General features: G+C 38.1%; 1 protein-coding gene across 4 annotated transcripts in view; it reads right to left on the bottom strand.

Annotated features, from left to right (window-relative positions):
* The window catches only part of pum2 (pumilio RNA-binding family member 2), a 47,542-nt gene extending 26,725 nt beyond the window's left edge, over positions 1–20,817 (bottom strand). For 3 of the 4 annotated variants that reach the window (XM_063001966.1, XM_063001969.1, XM_063001968.1), the window contains exons 1-7: positions 20,727–20,817; positions 18,527–18,893; positions 14,869–14,937; positions 11,615–11,720; positions 9,518–9,705; positions 6,147–6,316; positions 5,081–5,375 (exon numbers count right to left, since the gene is read on the bottom strand). In XM_063001966.1, the coding sequence (XP_062858036.1) occupies positions 5,081–5,375; positions 6,147–6,316; positions 9,518–9,705; positions 11,615–11,720; positions 14,869–14,937; positions 18,527–18,880 (1,182 nt within the window). In that variant the 5' untranslated portion in view covers positions 18,881–18,893; positions 20,727–20,817. Of the gene's footprint in view, positions 1–5,080; positions 5,376–6,146; positions 6,317–9,517; positions 9,706–11,614; positions 11,721–14,868; positions 14,938–18,526; positions 18,894–20,419; positions 20,486–20,726 lie in introns of those variants that run through there. The other variant, XM_063001967.1, reaches the window with a different exon arrangement.

Here is a 20,817-nt window from a genome sequence, read left to right as displayed (position 1 = left end):
CCGGCGCGTGTCTGCCCAGGAGTTGCACCACGCGCCACCGCTCAAGAGCCTCATGTTCAAGCTGGACATTCGGTGAACACCAGGAATGGGGCTGTCGCCAAATCGTTAAACTGCAACAACTCTCCGAGCATTCGGAGCAGTGCGACTTCGCCCTGGCGCGCTGCCGAAACACAGGCTGCAGCCAGGTGCTCAATCTGAAAGACGTGCAGGCGCAAATGCGCAACTCCTGCGAGTACCGGGCAGCCGGGATGTGCGAGCAGGGCTGCGGGCTGCCTCTCACCCACCAGGAACACTACACGGACGGGCACTGCTGCGTGCGCTCCCTCAAGGCGCACAACGGTGCACTGCAAGCCAAAGTGCTGAACCTGGAGAAGGAGTGCAAAAAGCAAACAATGCGCGCAAGCAAAAGGGAGAAATCCCTACTGGCGCAACTTTCTGCCGTCCACAACGAGCTGCAAATAACTGCTCTCCGCTATCAGAAAAAGTTCACCGAGTACAGTGCGCGCATCGACTCGCTCAACAAGAGCCTCGCTCCACCCGTCAAGGGTGGTGAGAGCAAAAGTGTCACGGTTGTACTCTACAGAGAATCTGGATCTTTGGGATTTAATGTTGTCGGAGGAAGACCATGTGCGGAAAATGAAGATGGGACTTCAAATGAAGGCATTTTTGTATCAAAGATTGTGGAGAATGGAGCTGCTGATAAAGAAGGATGTCTACAGCTTCATGATAGAATAATGGAGGTAAATGGCAAAGACTTGTCCAAGGCGACCCATGACCAGGCAGTGGAGGCCTTCCGCACAGCCAAGGAACCAATCAAAGTGCAGGTATTGCGCAGGATGCCGGGGCCCAAACCAGCAGGGCCTGATGGGGACACACAGCTTACGGACATCAGCACTCAGACAGACATCACCTTTCAGCATATCATGGCTCTTAGCAAGCTGCCTGCCTCTACACCACCAGCGCTGGATCAGTATCTGCTACCTGATGGATGTTCTTCTGGGCATGAATACTTCGACACTAATGATTTCCTAGAAGGCATGCAGCAGGACATGGAAAGAGAGGAGCTTGAGTATGAGGAGGTGGATTTGTACAGGACAAATATCCAGGACAAGTTGGGTTTGACTGTGTGCTACAGGACTGATGATGAAGATAAAACCGGGATCTACGTAAGCGAGATTGATCCAAACAGCATTGCAGCAAGAGGAGGTCGAATTAGGGAGGGGGACAGAATAATCCAGATTAATGGTATAAATGTACAGAACCGGGAGGAGGCGGTGGCCCTGCTTACGAGTGAGAAGTACCAGAACGTATGTCTGCTGGTGGCCCGGCCAGAGATACAGCTCGATGACAGAAATTATTTCCTAGATGATTTGCACATGGACATGCTGGAGCAGCAGCATCATCAAGCCATGCAGTTCACTGCCAGCATGCTCCAACAGAAGAAGCGTGGATGATTGAGGCATCATGGACACGGGCACACTGCTCTCACATTTATAAAAGCAATAAGCCACTCGAGACCGTGCGTTACTGCTATGATTTTATCACGGGGAAAGAGGTTTTAGGCAAAACAACCTTCCCCATGATAAAATCGCAGTAACGCACAATCTCTCACCTAATCAGCATCTCATTAAGTAGAATGAGGTGTGTCTGTGAAGGAATTCTCTTCATAACGGCTGCTGTACACGTGGAGATGCTGATTTAAGAAAAAACTGGAGTGGTCTCTTATTTTTTTCCAGAGCTGTATATATGGAATGAAAAACGAGATATATGAAATGAAACTGATATATATGGAATGAACAATTATATATGTAATAAAACTCGATTTATATGGAATGAAAACTGATATATATAAAATGAAACTCAATATATATAAAATGAAACTCAATATATATGGAATGAAAATATAAAATGAAGCTTGATATATATATAAAATGAAACTCGATATATATGAAATGAAAACTGATGTATATAAAATGAAACTCGATATATATGGAATGAAAACTGATATATATAAAATGAAACTTGATATATATAAAATGAAACTCGATATATATGGAATGAAAACTGATATATATAAAATGAAACTCAATATATATGAAATGAAACTTGATATATATGAAATGAAACTCGATATATATGGAATGAAAACATATATAAAATGAAACTCAATATATATGGAATGAAAACTGATATATATAAAATAAAACTTGATATATATTAAATGAAACTCGATATATATAAAATGAAAACTGATATATAAAAATTGAAACTTGATATACAGTGTGTCACAAAAGTGAGTACACCCCTCACATTTCTGCAGATATTTAAGTATATCTTTTCATGGGACAACACTGACAAAATGACACTTTGACACAATGAAAAGTAGTCTGTGTGCAGCTTATATAACAGTGTAAATTTATTCTTCCCTCAAAATAACTCAATATACAGCCATTAATGTCTAAACCACCGGCAACAAAAGTGAGTACACCCCTTAGTGAAAGTTCCTGAAGTGTCAATATTTTGTGTGGCCACCATTATTTCCCAGAACTGCCTTAACTCTTCTGGGCATGGAGTTTACCAGAGCTTCACAGGTTGCCACTGGAATGCTTTTCCACTCCTCCATGACGACATCACGGAGCTGGCGGATATTCGAGACTTTGCGCTCCTCCACCTTCCGCTTGAGGATGCCCCAAAGATGTTCTATTGGGTTTAGGTCTGGAGACATGCTTGGCCAGTCCATCACCTTTACCCTCAGCCTCCTCAATAAAGCAGTGGTCGTCTTAGAGGTGTGTAGGGGTCATTATCATGCTGGAACACTGCCCTGCGACCCAGTTTCCGGAGGGAGGGGATCATGCTCTGCTCAGTATTTCACAGTACATATTGGAGTTCATGTGTCCCTCAATGAAATGTAACTCCCCAACACCTGCTGCACTCATGCAGCCCCAGACCATGGCATTCCCACCACCATGCTTGACTGTAGGCATGACACACTTATCTTTGTACTCCTCACCTGATTGCCGCCACACATGCTTGAGACCATCTGAACCAAACAAATTAATCTTGGTCTCATCAGACCATAGGACATGGTTCCAGTAATCCATGTCCTTTGTTGACATGTCTTCAGCAAACTGTTTGCGGGCTTTCTTGTGTAGAGACTTCAGAAGAGGCTTCCTTCTGGGGTGACAGCCATGCAGACCAATTTGATGTAGTGTGCGGCGTATGGTCTGAGCACTGACAGGCTGACCCCCCACCTTTTCAATCTCTGCAGCAATGCTGACAGCACTCCTGCGCCTATCTTTCAAAGACAGCAGTTGGATGTGACGCTGAGCACGTGCACTCAGCTTCTTTGGACGACCAACGCGAGGTCTGTTCTGAGTGGACCCTGATCTTTTAAAACGCTGGATGATCTTGGCCACTGTGCTGCAGCTCAGTTTCAGGGTGTTGGCAATCTTCTTGTAGCCTTGGCCATCTTCATGTAGCGCAACAATTCGTCTTTTAAGATCCTCAGAGAGTTCTTTGCCATGAGGTGCCATGTTGGAACTTTCAGTGACCAGTATGAGAGAGTGTGAGAGCTGTACTACTAAATTGAACACACCTGCTCCCTATGCACACCTGAGACCTAGTAACACTAACAAATCACATGACATTTTGGAGGGAAAATGACAAGCAGTGCTCAATTTGGACATTTAGGGGTGTAGTCTCTTAGGGGTGTACTCACTTTTGTTGCCGGTGGTTTAGACATTAATGGCTGTATATTGAGTTATTTTGAGGGAAGAATAAATTTACACTGTTATATAAGCTGCACACAGACTACTTTTCATTGTGTCAAAGTGTCATTTTGTCAGTGTTGTCCCATGAAAAGATATACTTAAATATCTGCAGAAATGTGAGGGGTGTACTCACCTTTGTGATACACTGTATATGGAATGAAAACTGATATATATAAAATGAAACTCGATATATATATAAAATCAAACTGAAATATATGGAATGAAAACTGATATATATAAAATGAGGCTGTGTGGGAACTGGTGTTTTTCAGTAATTCTGAACTGTTTCAAGGGTGTCAACAACAAAAGAATCAAAAGAAAATATGCAGCAGTCAAACATGGCAATGATGATGGTTTAGGCAACCTTTACTGCACCAAGACCTGGAAGACTTTTTGTTATCGGTAGTGTGAAGAATTTCACACTAAATTATCAAGTATCTCTGTAAGCTCAGTCTGAGGTGTAGTTGGGTTATGCAGACAGACAATAATATGAAAAATCAAAGTCCACTCCTGAAAGTGCTGACTCAAAACAAAAATGGGATGCTGTGACCCGAGACCAATTGCTTAAACATGCAGCAATTAAAATAGACAGACATCAGCAAAAAGAAACTGTTAATTAAAAGCTTCATGGATTGAGTTTTAAAAGGTCAAATAACTGCAAGGTAACTTAAAATCATTTAGTATACAGCCAAGCTGGGTACTGAGGAGTCACTATGATCGAGTCAGTATCATGTTGTGGGTTGCAAGTCAGTACATGTAAATATGTTTGAAAGCACTGTTTAAATCATTACAAATTTATCTGAATATGTTCATGACATTTTATAAAATAAATGTACATTTCATAATGCAAGTCTCAATTTATTTAACCTTAAGAGTTTAGATCTTGCTGAATCAACACAGTTGCTTAAAACAACATATAAAAGTTTTACAAAATTAGGTGCTTATTCTAAGCACAATCTACCTCATATCTCCAAATTATTGGTTGTATAACCAATAAAGTTATTATATTTATTTCAATAAAACAAAAAACTATGAATAAGGTACATAACTGCAACTTACTTGCTTGCCCAAAAATAATATATTTTTATATAACAGTGAAGCAGTGAGGTGCAACAAGCATTCAGCACTTTTGCAAAACATTTACCACTGACAAATACTTGTTTTTGTACAAGTCAAAAACAAATTTCAATATTTTAAAGATAATTAAACAAAGTTAATCTTACCTCATGCTGTAATTAATATTCTAATTCTTGAAACTTTTTGTAAGTTAACAAACTTTAACTGGCAATACTCGATTTTAAAAATTTCACCTGTTGCTGGGAATTGTAGTCAAACAAGCCCAATGGTGCTCCAGCAGAGTCCATCTGAATTTGGTTTCCAGCATATTCGAACTGAAGTGACTCAACGCCAGCCTGCTGCTCTATGCCACCCATGCTCTGTGCCTCCTGGATCTGAAAAACCTCAGTAGAGGGCTTACTGGGAGTGGTGGTGGCCACCTGCAAAGCATGCAAGTGGTGCTGTCCCATCATCTCCAGTCCAGATTGACTGGGGCCCAAGCGCTCGACAGCCTCTGTAGGGGACTCCTGGCGACTGCCTGGGGTAGGGCTGTGGTTGAATCAATTACAACAAGTATTAGGAATTAAATTCTGGTAAAAAGCAGCACAGCTCAATAAAAAAGGTGTTTTTCAAAGTGCTACTTTCTATACAGCACAATCTTGAGAAAAGGCTGACAGCCCACAGATTCTAAATTAACTATTAAAAATTTAATTTTGGTAATAAAATTCTATAACTTTACCAATCAACAATAAACTACTGTTTATTTTCCACTGACTTAAGATTTTAATTATTAACTGGTTAACCCGTAACCAACAAAAAAGTAATTGTTTGATTAATGTAAGAGTTCAGACTGCTTATTTGAGACCCTCCCTCAGTGTGTATGTGCAGCTCTATCACACAAAAGAAACGTTTCCATATATTGCTATTACATAAATCATAAACTACTGCTCATTAAAATCACATATGGTAAAGCTGAATGAATATTAAAGCACTAATGTTGTCATAAAAAGCTTTAACTTATCGACTGCCTCTGTATTATTTATCATGTTTATTTAGCACTTGTAGTAAATGGTTCCCTACTGACTATGCAAAACTGATTCTGTTCATGGTGTTTACATTTATCCTACTTTTCTACATTACTGCTATGTTCAGTATGTTACTCTTTCATTTAATCAAAGTCTTAGTGGTATAAAATTGTTTAATGTGTTTTATATTTTAATGGAAGGCTCTAAGCTTATAGGTTATCGATTAACTGTCAAGTAATAACAATCAGTTAAAAGAAATTAACAATTTGCATCCCTACTCTAAATATTTTCATACTTAAAGTCTTTGCAGTCATGTTCCATTCCATTAAGTAGACCCCGAGCACTGGCTTTGGCAGCATCATCATCTCCAATGTTCATTTCAGTGCTTTTGTCCTCTTCAAAGGGCGAAACCTTTTCCTTTAAGTCAACCTTTTCCCTGGCATCTTTTTCTGCAGCTTCTCCACCCTATAACAAAACGTACTGTAATTAACTCAAATTGCTTTTAGAATGTCTTCTTTTGCAAAATGTTCTGTACAGTGCTGTAAAGACAGAATTTTTATTTTTGCATACTTGTAACAATTATTTAATTCAGATATCCAAACATAGGTAATAAGAAAAACAACTGGGTTAACACAAAATACAGTTTTTAAATAATCATTTTATTTATTGAGTTCTGCTAAATGTAAGCATCTTTTAAATAGAACCTAGCAATCTAGCAATACTAAGACTAGGGTCTTGACACAGCACTCAATTCCATGCTCAACAGAATTTAAACAGAGATGAGAAAAGTTATTAAAATATATAAGTCTAAAGAAGGTTATGAGCCATTTCTAGGGCTTTGGGATTCCAGAAAACTATTGGAGAATCATTACCTTCAAATAGAGATACCTTGGAACAGTGTGTTTGTTTGTTTAATTCTAAACGCCATATCAGCTGCAATGTAGGGTTGGGCGGTATTGCCGATTTTCATACCGTCATACCGTCTTCACGAAATACCGCGGTATATGGTATTACCGCGGGGGGGTCGCGGACAAACTTTACAGTGTACACACTTGAGTGTAATTACAATATTTCAATGTTTTATTCTAAAAAGATTTAACAAACTGAACGTCAAACATTGCTTATCTTATCTGATCTATAATAAATACGCATAAGTATAAATGCATGTGTATCAATTACACTTTAACACAAACATTAACACAACATTTTGGCATTGTAATCTCTCTCTGCCCACACAAAACTGAATAATAGCAGGCTAAACACTTCAATATATTTCAAAAGTTAACTGCTTAGTTTATAGTTACAGATATTTCTTAAAAGTGTATGAACGTGTACGATTAGTTATGCCTGTAATACAGAATTAAGTTCTATACCGTAACAAAAAAATATGACTGTAAATGTTCATGTTGCGATGACGGTGATGTAAAGTAATGGTAAAATAATTCAAAGTCCAAACATTTGAGTGGTTAACGAGAACGCTACTTTAAATGTCACACAAGCTTCGTGCAAAACACGAGAGCGGAAACGGTACAAATCTGCTCTCTTCCCTACACACTCGCTCCCTACGCTCTATAGTGCACTTAACATTCTTAAAGGGCCAGACAATATATTTTATAATTCACATTACACGACAGGTGAGACATTCTTTTTTTCTTAATATAGCGCTTTTATTTAGGAAAAAATAGTTCTTACATAGGCAGGAAAATCTATGGCAGACAAGAGTCAGAACAGCGGATTGGGCGTAACGTTATTATTACCGTTTGCTCCTTTTTCTCAACACTTGTGCTCGATTTACACTGAAGATATATTTAGTAAATAAGTACATGTCCGCGCATGCGTGCGCTAGTGTTCATTTCCAGTTGAACTGATAAAAAATTTTGATTTTGAAAAATTAAAAGACGAGCCGTTTTTCAGTTTCTGCTTGTTAGCTCACAGCTAACGCTAGCCAGTGTGGCTTTTCACTCGTCTCTCTGTGTTATCACACAGTGAGCACCCCACAGCCAATCAGCGAGCTCCAACAGCCTACCCCTCCCACCCCTCCCTTACTGTGGATGCACGCATGTCCTAAAGTCTCAGTTTTCAAGGTAAACCTGAAGCAGAAATTTGGCGCTTCACATTTAAAAAATACCGTCACCATTTTTGAATACCGTCACCATTTTTGAATACCGCGGTATACCGTAATACCGTAATACCGTCATACCGCCCAACCCTACTGCAATGGCTATTATCATGGCTAACTAATAGACTATGTAAACGTCAAGGTGGTGGGTTAAGAGTGTTTGTGTGACTGTAAGGATCTAACTTAAATGGTTTGTAATTGCAAGTTATTCCAAGAATTTACGCAGTTTTTTGGGGGGTACTGATGTGAGTATTTCCTTGTAGTTATTTGAACTGTAGAATTGTGTTCTGATGATGTTCTTTTGTTGGCATGAGTAGAGGATATGTTTGATAGAAGTTCTTGATTTACAGAGGGGGCAAGTGGGGGCCTGGTCTCCTTTAAGCAGGTGTGTATGGGTTAGTTTGGTGTGTCCTGTGCGGCAAATTGTGTATAAACATTGTTCCCAACGTTTCTTGGGGGTATTGAGCTTTACCAGCGTTTATGGTAGGGTGGATCTTGTATAGTTTGTTGTTGGTATGTGTTTCCCATTCTGGAACAGTGTGTCTTGGCTACCAAAATGCTTTCAACAGAGACACTGCAGTAAGCAATTGAAAACAAGTAGATTGGCAAAGAAATAGAAAAATCGCAAACATATCCCTTCTAAAAGCACTACCTAAAGCTCAAGCACAGTTAGGTTTGTTTGTTTATTATGATTTTAACGTCATGTTTTACACTTTCGGTTACATTCATGACAGGAACGGTAGTTACTCATTACACAAGATTAATCAGGTCACACAAGGTTATATCAAACACAGTCATGGACAATTTAGTGTCTCCAATTCACCTCACTTGCACGTCATTGGACTGTGGGAGGAAACCGGAGCACCCAGAGAAAACCCACGCGGACACAGGGAGAACATGCAAACTCCACACAGAAAGGACCCGGACCGCCCCACCTGGGGATCGAACCCAGGACCTTCTTGTTGTGAGGCGACAGTGCTACCCACTGAGCCACCATGCCGCCCCACAGATAGGTTAAGCAGCAAGACAACATCTTGAAGCACAAATTCAAGTTTGCTTTCAAATGGTTTAAATAAAACAGAATGAGGGATTTGGACTGGCCCAATTAAATTCCTGACTTGAACCCTGCTCAAAAGCCAATTGATGTTGGCAAATTTAAGCAGTTATACAAAGAATAGTAAACCATAACCACTTCACATTAAGGTTAAGAATTGCTCCCGTAGTTATCAGAATAATTTGCTTGCATTTGATGCAGCTAAAGGTGAAACAACCAGTTATTAAGTTTGGAGGGCAATTACTTAATTGTATAAGTGGTATTGTACCTTTTAATAAAATAACTGCAAATGTTTGTCTTTTAATCTTATCTTTCCACATCTGTCACACTAAATTGTTTCGGATTATTATATAAAGTTTATCAGGAGGTGAAAAATACTTAATGGCTATGTATAAACATATGAAGAAACATACCATCTTTCACTATATAGTGTTGGCTGGTTGTGACTAATTTCTTGTTACATAATTAACCAAACCAAAAGAAAATTACTCACAAATCCTCCATTTTTGTAGCGGCCATCCATCTTGTCTCCAGGAGAGGAACTGAGAACATATTCCACCATACTTACACCCAGGCCCCCGCCTTCTGATCGTGGAGAAAGCACTGAGCTAGCATCTACATTCCCATTATAACTCTGGCCAGGTCGCCTCTGCACCATGATGGGCTGTGACACTGAGTGATCTAAAGAAAGCATAGAATTTTACTTTTTAAGTAATGCCTTCTGCTGTTTACTTAAAACTATATGTGTCTATTAAGCAAATTTAATTTTGACTCTTGGCCTACAGATCCAGTCTTTTCAGTTAGGCTGCCAAAGATGAATTGGTTTTTAAACGTAAGTTGCTTTTCAAAAATATAGAAGGAAATTTGACTTTCTGACAGCCTAACTTTCTACCAGGTACAAATCAAAGGACAAGGCAATAACAGACTATAATAAAATAATAAATAATGCTATGATTTCAAACAGGTGTTTGCAATATTTATTTATTTAGATGTTTTACACTGTCCTTACACAGTGGTTATATTCACTGCAGGAAGGGTAGATAATTCTTATTTTAGTCTTTGTCTACAAACCTTGTCTAGTGTTGTTTTTCTGTTGTTCTGTAGATGCGCTCTTTTAAACCAAGTTGATTATAATAATAATTAAAAATGATCAAAATGTTTAAAAACAATGTTTCTCAATGGAAGATTGGAAGGGATTTGCATATTTTTCCTTCTACAATGCATAATGTTATTAAACAATTTAAGAAATCTGGAGAAATTTCACTGTGTAAAGAGCAAGGCCTAAAATGCAGGAATGGGTGTACACTGATAGCCATAACATTAAAACCACCTCCTTGTTTCTACACTCACTGTCCATTTTATCAGCTCCACTTACCATATAAAAGCACTTCTACAATTCACAGTTCTACAATTATTGACTGTAGTCCATCTACTGTATTTCTCTACATACTTTTTTAGCCTGCTTTCACCCTGTTCTTCAATGGTCAGGACCACCACAGAGCAGGTATTATTGAGGTGGTGGATGACACTGCAGTGACAATGACATGGTGGTGGTGTGTTAATGTGTGTTGTGCTGGTATGAGTGGATCAGACACAGTAGTGCTGATGAAGTTTTTAAATACAGTGTCCACTCACTGTCCACTCTATTAGACACTCCTATCTAGTTGGTCCACCTTGTAGATGTAAAGTCAGAGACGATCGCTCATCTATTGCTGCTGTTTGAGTTGGTCATCTTCTAGACCTTCATCAGTGGTCACAGGACTTGCCAACAGGGCACTGTTGACTGGATATTTTTGGTTAGTGGACTATTCTCAGTCCAGCAGTGACAGTGAGGTATTTAAAAACTCCATCAGCATTGCTGTGTCTTATCTACTCATACCAGCACAACACACACTAACACACACCACCATGTCAGTGTCACTGCAGTGCTGAGAATCATCCACCACCCAAATAATACCTACTCTGTGGTGGTCCTGGGAGAGTCCTGACCATTAAAGAACAGCATGAAAGGGGGCTAACAAAGCATGCAGAGAAGCAGAGAAACAGATGGACTACAGTCAGTAATTGCAGAACTACTTCTATATGGTAAGTGGAGCTGATAAAATGGACAGTGAGTATAGAAACAAGGAGGTGGTTTTAATGTTATGGCTGATCGGTGTATATCAACAAATAAAATGTAACTGATCAGACAAAACATTAAATATCTTGGGTTCATCTTTGGTTCACACCACGATAATTTTTTTGTTATTTACACCACCTAGGGTGTTTGTTCTTTGAATACGTATTTCACTGACAGCTAATCAAATGTTACTGTTGTTAATTGACAAAACAACAGTCAGTGAAAACCTCTGGGCACATTAGGCACAGCCCAGTCCAGCTCTCCTTTTGTTATGACATCGGTCCTGGTATCTCCTCCATGCTCCTGAGACTATGCTGGGAGACACAGCAAACCTTCTTGTGTTTGGCCTACAAAAGCATTTCTTTTTTGGGGGGCTGTCTTGTTTTTGCCTCTCCAGTGGACCTGTTGTCACTTTAATTTACATTTAATTTAATTTTAGAACATGGCGTGATAAGTCTGCTAGCTACTTACGAGAAGTCCCCCAAGCATTTTCTCTCCACTCCTCTCCCAATAAAATCCCTTTGCGTCCGTCTCTTGCCAATTCATCTGACTCCCACAGTTTTTTTGCTGGCAAAAGCTGCAACAAACAAAAACAAGCATGCATTTCAAATATCAAAGGTTTTACAGTTGATAACATATGACTAAGGCTTTACCTAATTCATGGACCATGAAAATCACGTCACGGACCATAAAAATCGCATCACATTTGACCACATCGCAACTTTCTTTTCAGTTTTAAAATAACATTTCTCAAAGCAAGACTACATAATTTATGTCTTTTACAATCTATCATGGATAATATAGTGAATAGTCTATGTAGCAATTTACACTATGTCCCAACTTTTTCTATAAATTGGGTTTATAAAAAAGGGAAAAATCACAACAAACAACAAATTAAATGTCATAATTTAAATAATAATAAGCAGAATTTTTCAGTTTAGTTTATTCTTTAAGCAAACTGTACGTGTTTGGTATTCAATTTTTTACATACATTTGTATCTAGTTTGTATGTAAGCTATGCTGATGATATCTGACTATTACTATACATACTATTCACCACATCCTGCCGCTGTCAGGGGAATACTGAAATGTAGATGTTGACATTTGACTGTATATATACAGTGGATATAAAAAGTGTACACACCCCTGTTAAAATGCCAGGTTTAGTAATGTAAAAAAATGAGACCAAGATAAATAATTTCAGAACTTTTTCCACCTTTAATGTGACCTATACCCTGTACATCTCAATTGAAAAACAAACTGAAATCTTTAGGGAGAAGAAGTAAAAAATAAAAAAATAAACTAATGTGGTTGCATAAAGTGTGCACACCCTTAAACTAATACTTTGTTGAAGCACCCTTTGATGTTATTACAGCACTCAGTCTTTTTGGGTAGGAGCCTATCAGCATGGCACATCTTGACTTAGCAATATTTGCCCACTCTTCTTTGCAAAAACGCTCCAAATCTGTCAGATTGCGGGGGCATCTCCTGTGTACAGCCCTCTTCAGATCACCCCACAGATTTTCAATCGGATTCAGATCTGGGCTCTGGCTGGGCCATTCCAAAACTTTAATCTTCTTCTGGTGAAGCCATTCTTTGGTTGATTTGGATGTATGCTTTGGGTCGTTGTCATGCTGAAAGATGAAGTTCCTCTTCATCTTCATCTTCAGCTTTCTAGCAGAAACCTGAAGGTTTTGTGCCAACATCGACTGGTATTTGGAACTGTTCATAATTCCCTCCACCTTGACTAAGGCTCCAGTACCAGCTGAAGAAAAACAGTCCCACAGCATGATGCTGCCACCACCATGCTTCACTGAGGGTATGGTGTTCTTCTGGTGATGTGCAGTGTTTTTGCACCAAACATACCTTTTGGAATTATGGCCGAAAAGTTCAACCTTGGTTTCCTCAGACCATAACACATTTTCCCACGTGCTTTTAGGAGAGTTCAAATGCGTTTTTGCAAAATTTTGCCGGGCTTGGATGTTTTTCTTCATAAGAAGAGGCTTCCATCTTGCCACCCTACCCTATAGCCCAGACATATGAAGAATACGGGATATTGTTGTCATATGTTGTACACAGCCAGTACGTGTCAGAAATTCCTGCAACTCCTTTAATGTTGCTGTAGGCCTCTTGGTAGCCTCCCTGACCAGTTTTCTTCTTGTCTTTTCATCAATTTTGGAGGGACGTCCTGTTTTTGGCAATGTCACCGTTGTCCTATATTTTCTCCACTTGGTAATGACTGTCTTCACTGTGTTCCATGGTATATCTAATGCCTTGGAAATTCTTTTGTACCCTTCTCCAGACTGATGCCTTTTGACAATGAGATCCCTCTGATGCTTTGGGAGCTCTCTGCGGACCATGGCTTTTGCTGTAAGATGCGACTAAGAAAATGTCAGGAAAAGCCTACTAGAACAACTGAACTTATTTGGGGTTAATCAGAGGCACTTTAAATGATGGCAGGTGTCTACTGATTCCTATTTAACATGAGTTTGAATGTAATAGGTTCATTCTGAACACAGCCACACCCCCAGTCATAAGAGGGTGTGCACACTAGGGTTGGGCGGTATGACGATATTACCGTATACCGCGGTATTCAAAAATGGTGACGGTATTCAAAAATGGTGACGGTATTTTTTAAATGTGAAGTGCCAAATTTCTGCTTCAGGTTTACCTTGAAAACTGAGACTTAGGACATGCGCGCATCCACAGTAAGGGAGGGGTGGGAGGGGTAGGCGGTTGGAGCTCGCTGATTGGCTGTGGGGTGCTCACTGGTGATAACACAGAGAGACGCACTGGCTAGCGTTAGCTGTGAGCTAACAAGCAGAAACTGAATAACGGCTCGTCTTTTAATTTTTCAAAATCAACATTTTTTATCAGTTCAACCGGAAATGAACACAAGCGCATGCATGCGCGGACATGTACTTATTTACTAAATATATCTTCAGTGTAAATCGAGCACAAGTGTTGAGAAAAAGGAGCAAACAGTAATAATAACGTTACGCCCAATCCGCTGTTCTGCCATAGATTTTCCTGCCTATGTAAGAACTATTTTTTCCTAAATAAAAGCGCTATATTAAGAAAAAAAGAACGTCTCACCTGTCGTGTAATGTGAATTATAAAATATATTGTCTGGCGTGTAGGGAAGAGATCGGATTTGTACCGTTTCCGTGCTCGTGTTTTGCACTGAGCTTGTGTGACATGTAAAGTAGCGTTCTCGTTAACCACTCAAATGTTTGGACTTTGAATTATTTTAACATTATTTTACATCACCGTCATCGCAACATGAACATTTACATTCATATTTTTTGTTACGGTATAGAACTTAATTCTGGATTACAGGCATAACTAATCGTACACGTTCATACACTTAAGAAATATCTGTAACTATAAACTAAGCAGTTAACTTTTGAGTTATATCGCCCAACCCTAGTGCACACTTATGCAACCACATTATTTTATTTTTTTATTTTTTACTTCTTCTCCCTAAAGATTTCAGTTTGTTTTTCAATTGAGAGGTACAGGGTATAGGTCACATTAAAGGTGGAAAAAGTTCTGAAATGATTTATCTTGGTATAATTTTTTTACATTACTAAACCTGGCATTTTAACAGGGGTGTGTACACTTTTTATATCCACTTTCTACATAGAAACATTGCCACCAAAAACTGACTAAACCTGTTAGAAATAAAAAATAAATATACATCTAATTAGAAGACAGGGTCATACCTCACCCATTCCACGAGACTCCAATGCAAGTGCTTGAAAATCATAATTCATTTCATCCATGGTGCGTACCTGCACATAAAAGTTTTTTGATGTATGTATTACAATAACATTGTAAAAAATTTAAATAAAAAAAATCAATTTAATCAAATGTATTCCAGGCAACAAAGAATATTTCACTAACGCACAACATACAACTTTTAAATGTGAAGTTAAGCATTTACAAAGAAAGATGAATTAACTCATACACTTAATGTTCTTTAACATTCAATTTAAACAACATGGCAAACAACAAAATATATCAGACAATTTGCTGCTAGACAAACATAAACTTTAGCCATTTTGAATTTAAGACAAAGATGTGCATATAACATTTTATTACTGTTCATTTTAATCAAACAGTAAAGTCTCTTATCCACAAATGTATTTAGACCCTGTGGCTCCCCAAACTGTGGTCAAGCCTGTTTACTTTAATTATCCTTGAGGTGTGCCTGAAACACAATTGGAGTGCAGCTCTTACACATGTATAGACAGAGACTGAGAAGACCAGGAAACTGTCTAGGGATCTTCACAAACAGTTTGTGGCAGAAATTAAAAACCTTTTTTTTAAGTGTTCCCAGGACCACAATGGCCCTAAAAATCCTAGAAAGGAAAAAGCTTGGCAAAGCACTGAACTTTTCTACAGTTAGGGGGAAAAGGGCCTCGATGAGGGAGGTAAAAATTGACCCGGAGGTCACCCTAAATAAAACTCCAAAATTCCTGTGCTGAGACAGGAAAACCCATGGACAGAAAACCTTCTCTGCAGCAGTTCATAAATCAAGCCTTTATAGAGTGGCCAGACAGCCCAAAATGGAATGAGGGAAAAGATTCTCTTGTCTGAGAAGATGAAACTGCAACTCTTTGAGCAGTTAGCACTATTTCTGGTGAAAAACAGGCACTGCACATCGCCTCGTTAATTTCACTACAGTGCTAACTACATGCTAAGGGGGTGCTTCTCGGCAGCAGGGGCAGGGAGACTGGTAAGAATTGAGGGATGGATCAATGCAGCCTAATACAGGATTCATCCTTAAAGAAAAATTTCTCCAGAGCACACACAAACTTAAATTGGGGTGAGAGTTCCCATTTCAGCATGACAATGGCCCACAGCATACAGCCAAAACAACACTGGAGTGGCTTTAGCTGAATAACATTAAGAGGCATAGCAAAAACCCTATGCTTAAACGCCATTAAACATTGGACAAACAGGATAGACTGCCCAAATACAAAGTTGCAAATCTTGAAGAGACATCAATTGCTGTAATTGTATATTGCCATCTGCTGTTAAAGAGGAAAACGTTTGACTTTTTGGAAATATAATCTGGTTTTGATCCTATGCAGTTTCCTGTTTTCCAGCATTACCACAACACTGAAGAAAGTATCTTGCTAAACAAACTGAAATGACAGAAAATTAAACAGATTTTGGTTTGCTATGAATAGGTAAAAATCCACAAGGTCCTCTAATATAAGATCAATTGAAAAAGCAGAGCCAAGCCCAAAAACCTAACTCAAATCACCTTGGCCATTATTTGTTCACATTCTGTGAATTTAATGAACTATTTTTGTTTAACATCCTTAACATGTACAAACAAGAAGTGTGTTTCACTTAAACATAGAAATAGGTATAGGTCCAGTTAGGGCTGGGCGGTATGACGTATTGAGTATACATCTTTGATTCCTCATACCGAATGGATTTTTCAAATACCGCCAAGGACTGAAAATACTTCTGGTCAGTTGCTAAACCCATGTTATAAGCAAACTGGAAGCAGAGATATATAAAGTCCACTTTTCTACAACAGACCAGTGGTCAAGTTGTACAGTGGAGTTTGCAAATGTCATTTTAAAGGGTAATTGTACAATACTTAAATACTAAATAAACAATAAAAATTGTATTTATTGCAACAGTTTCACGTGTACTGATTTCATGAAATATTATGCCATTTTGTGGGGCCAAGCAAACCTTATAGTACTCAAGACCTTTATTATATACATGGTAATTTTAAAACTTTTTATGTTCCATGTACCTATGACAGTAGAATAAGCCAGAGACATATAAAAAGTCCCAGTAATACAAAAAAAATACATACACACATATATATATATATATATACAGTATATATATATTAGGGGGTATCGTTCACGATAATACCGGTATAATTTTTCAAACGATACAAAAAGTACCATATCGTAATAAAAGCGATATTCTGCGTACTTTACGTAATGACGTCACACAGCTACGCAAATGGCGTACGTTCGTTACGTGGGTCATTTGGGTACAGTAACGAGTATGGCGGAATGGAGGAGCTCGTTCCAAAAACTCCAAGTCCACCATAAATTAATCTTTGGCAACCCAAATCCCAACCACCGCTTTGCCAACAACTTTTTTGCGGAAGTATTTCTGCACGCAGGTTTACACAGGGACACAATTCAACAGCGCACCTCCACCAAACAGTGCAGGAATACTCTCAACATTAATGTCCACTACCAACACAGATGTAGTACTACTATTACTTAGTACTAATACTACTACTGTACTTAGTAGTAATTGTGGCGCGCTACGAGTAAAGGCCCACCGGGCTCTGTGCGTTCCAGTGTTGCCAGGTTGGGCGGTTATCCGCCAAACAATTTAATAGCAGTTAAATAACACTTCTATTTAAAAGAAAACATTCCGTTTTAAAAAGCTCCAGCATCATAGAAGGATATTAAAAGTAAAGTCAATTTTCAATGCTGATTTGGCTTAATAGTGTTGGTCAGTCTGTATCATATTGTTGAAAGAAAATTATTTTTCCATGCATTCACACTAGCATGTTCTGGGGTTCAATTGAGTGTCATCATTACACACAAGTTGGCAGCCAAATGATACAGTATTGCAAAGGAATATCTTTGAAATTCTTTCTCATAATGTTAAGGTTGCTATATTTGGGGGTTTTTTTTTACTTGTCTGGGAAAATAGAAAGAGAAAAAAGCTTATTATTATTATGCGGGTCTTCGTGATGTAATTCTACATGGCACTCACTGCCTGTATAGGTAAATGAGTGAGTGACCACATAAAAAAAAAAAGGTATCAGTTTCTGTGCGACCCCTGTGTGAGCAATGGTCTCAGTCTGGCCACCTTTATGGAAATTGTCTGACTTCGCCACTACATTGTTTTTACTGGAAAGACAAAAAAAAGAAAAGTGTGTGTAATTCTTACATACTTCCTAAAATTTGTTTACAATGTGTTAACTTATATTAATTCTAAATAAAAAATTGTTTGCAATAGTTTTTTCTCAAAATAAATAAAATATTTTTCAGTGTTTTGTTATATCGCCAAAAATATCATTATCGCAAAAATAACCTGAAATATCGTGATATTATTTATATATATATATATATATATATATATATATATATATATATATATATATATATATATATATATATATATATATATATATAATAACTACATTTATAAATATAACTACATCATATAGACACAAAAAAACAGCTGCACTACTCTGTGGTATTAATCTGTTTTAAGACACATAATACCAGCTCCAAAGTGTCTCGTGCAAGTGATGTACAATACTTCTGTTGAAATACGGCAGATAGCTAAACATTTGCAGAAGTTAATAGCAAATATTACCTGGTCAACATGGCTTCCTTCAGCAGTGGGCCAGCGCTGTTTGCTTGGCATGCAGCCTCCTAACTGTTCCCCATGTTGCCTCTGAAAAAAATAGGCCACAGTAGCATCATCTTGGGAGCGACCACTGACAGGAGGCTGTGGCGTCCCGTGATTTGTGTTTGTAGTTCTGTCCATAACTGACAGAGGGGGTGCTCTGCCAGGGCCTTGTACTATTTCCCCAACTGTGGCAAGGGAGCTTCCAGCATGAACTCTAACACCTCCAGTCTCTGGTGCACCATTTGAATGCAGCATCCCACCTCGTGTTTCCTGCCAAGCCACTTCATTCATACCTAGGATGCTGCATGGGATGCTCATTCCACGAAAAATCCTAGAAGAAAGGAATACAAAAATTTAAACACTTTATTTGTAATAAGTGTATAAAGTAAAACACTGCTTACAAAGTCCAGAATTTTAAATAAAAAAGTTATTGTTCCATTAATGCTGTTGATTAAAAATGTCATATAAATTTATTTAACAGCCTATTCGATTTGAGAGCCAAGCTGCTGAGAGTGAAAGTGCTAAACTCTGTCTAGATTGATTTAGTTCTCTAAGGTAGGTCGATACTGGTCTGAGAGTGCTCCATTCAGCCAGTGAAGAAATTCCCATTCAGAATGCTGAACTAGTACTGCTCATGGTGTTCATGTTCATGTTATTGCTTTTAATACGGCCCTATTCACCATGTTAAGCTGTCTTTACTCTTTAGGCTGTTTTTCTAAATAAAGCATGTACACTTGTTTATGGAACTTCTGATGCATTTTTTTTTAAATAAGAGGCTAAGTGCTTGTCAATTAATGATTAACCACTAGTAACAATACCTTAATGGATGGAAAAAGGCCCAAATTAGAATCCCTAGTATATGCAAACAAGAAAACTGAATACAATAAGGATACTTTAATAGGTTACTTATGTTTAAGAAAATGCTCTGTGTAATTGTAGGCAGCTTAATTCATGAATTTAGACCACAGTGTTTACAAGGGTTCACCCAATATGTCGGTTGGCAGGCAATATCAGCCAGCTGTTTTGCTTAACTGTTCAATACAGAAAATCTACATTATTTTATCCAACAGTTAAACACTGCATGAGATAAAAGGATGGACTGTTAAACATAAGCCAAACAATTAATAATACCTGATTGTAATATTTATTTATGAATGAAACTGAATATAAACAGCATTGTATTCTTTCACAATTGCAGGTCGCTTGAAAAAAATACCCTCTGCTAAATGCTATAAAGGTAAATTACACACTGTGCTTAGTTTGTTGTTGCTATACAAGCAGATGCTAAATTAACTGCCTAAGTGATGACTACATCTTGCTTTTAAGGAAAAGCTCGGCTGTTGTTGCCACCCTATTAATTGACAACACTAGTTCAAAGTACAGACAGATATAATTATTACAAACATTAGTAGCAATATGCGATTAGCATCTAGTACTCAACTTCAGCTAACAAGCTAACCTGTGATAATTCCTACCGTAACATAAACAGCTAAATATACATTCAGCAATTTTCATTAGATGTCTAAAAATAATTGGGTAAACGTACATTTAAGATATGTTTTAGAGCAAATAACATTGGTGATTTCTAAAACCATGTAGCAAGAAAGATTAGCTAAGCCATCCAAACTATTTAGCATAGCCCATGAGTTAGCTGGCTAAAATGGCTAGACACAAGCAAACTCATTTAGCCGAAACAAATACAGTGTAAGCATTTAATAACCTTAACATAAATAACAATGCAAAATATTAAAACAAAATACTTACACAGCGAGTTGCCTTTGTAACCATTCGGTTATAAAGGCCTGCCATGTAACTAGCGTAGCTTATATTTTTTGTATTGGTAAATAGGCCCCTTACCTTTCAAACTTCACGATTAAATAAACATTGGGGATTGTCGTCAATTTGAAATAACGTAAGCTCTGTTTAATAAAAATCCTCCTCACGACATACGAGATCTATTGCTTAATACGTTACGAGTAACAACAAATAAAACACCATTGCTTATGGTAACTCGATACTCACTAGCTAACAACATGGACTCATTCCAAGTTCTCAATCGAGTGGGCATTACCGTTAAACAAAAGAAATACTAAACGACCGTAATATTTCCATTTTACTGTTATGTTTTATTATTCAGCAATAAAAAGACAGCTGATGTACTTACGAGCTGCATGTAAAGTTTAATGCCAGTGATTAAATATTATATTATCACATGCACGTTACAGTGTTTTCCGTGGGTGTTTTTACTTCTTGGG

Source organism: Trichomycterus rosablanca, chromosome 9 (genome assembly GCF_030014385.1).
Source record: "Trichomycterus rosablanca isolate fTriRos1 chromosome 9, fTriRos1.hap1, whole genome shotgun sequence".
In the NCBI taxonomy this organism is placed as follows: Eukaryota; Metazoa; Chordata; class Actinopteri; order Siluriformes; family Trichomycteridae; genus Trichomycterus; species Trichomycterus rosablanca.
The sequence above is the reverse complement of the archived record's forward strand: the minus strand, read 5'-3'. Positions and strand labels throughout refer to the sequence as shown.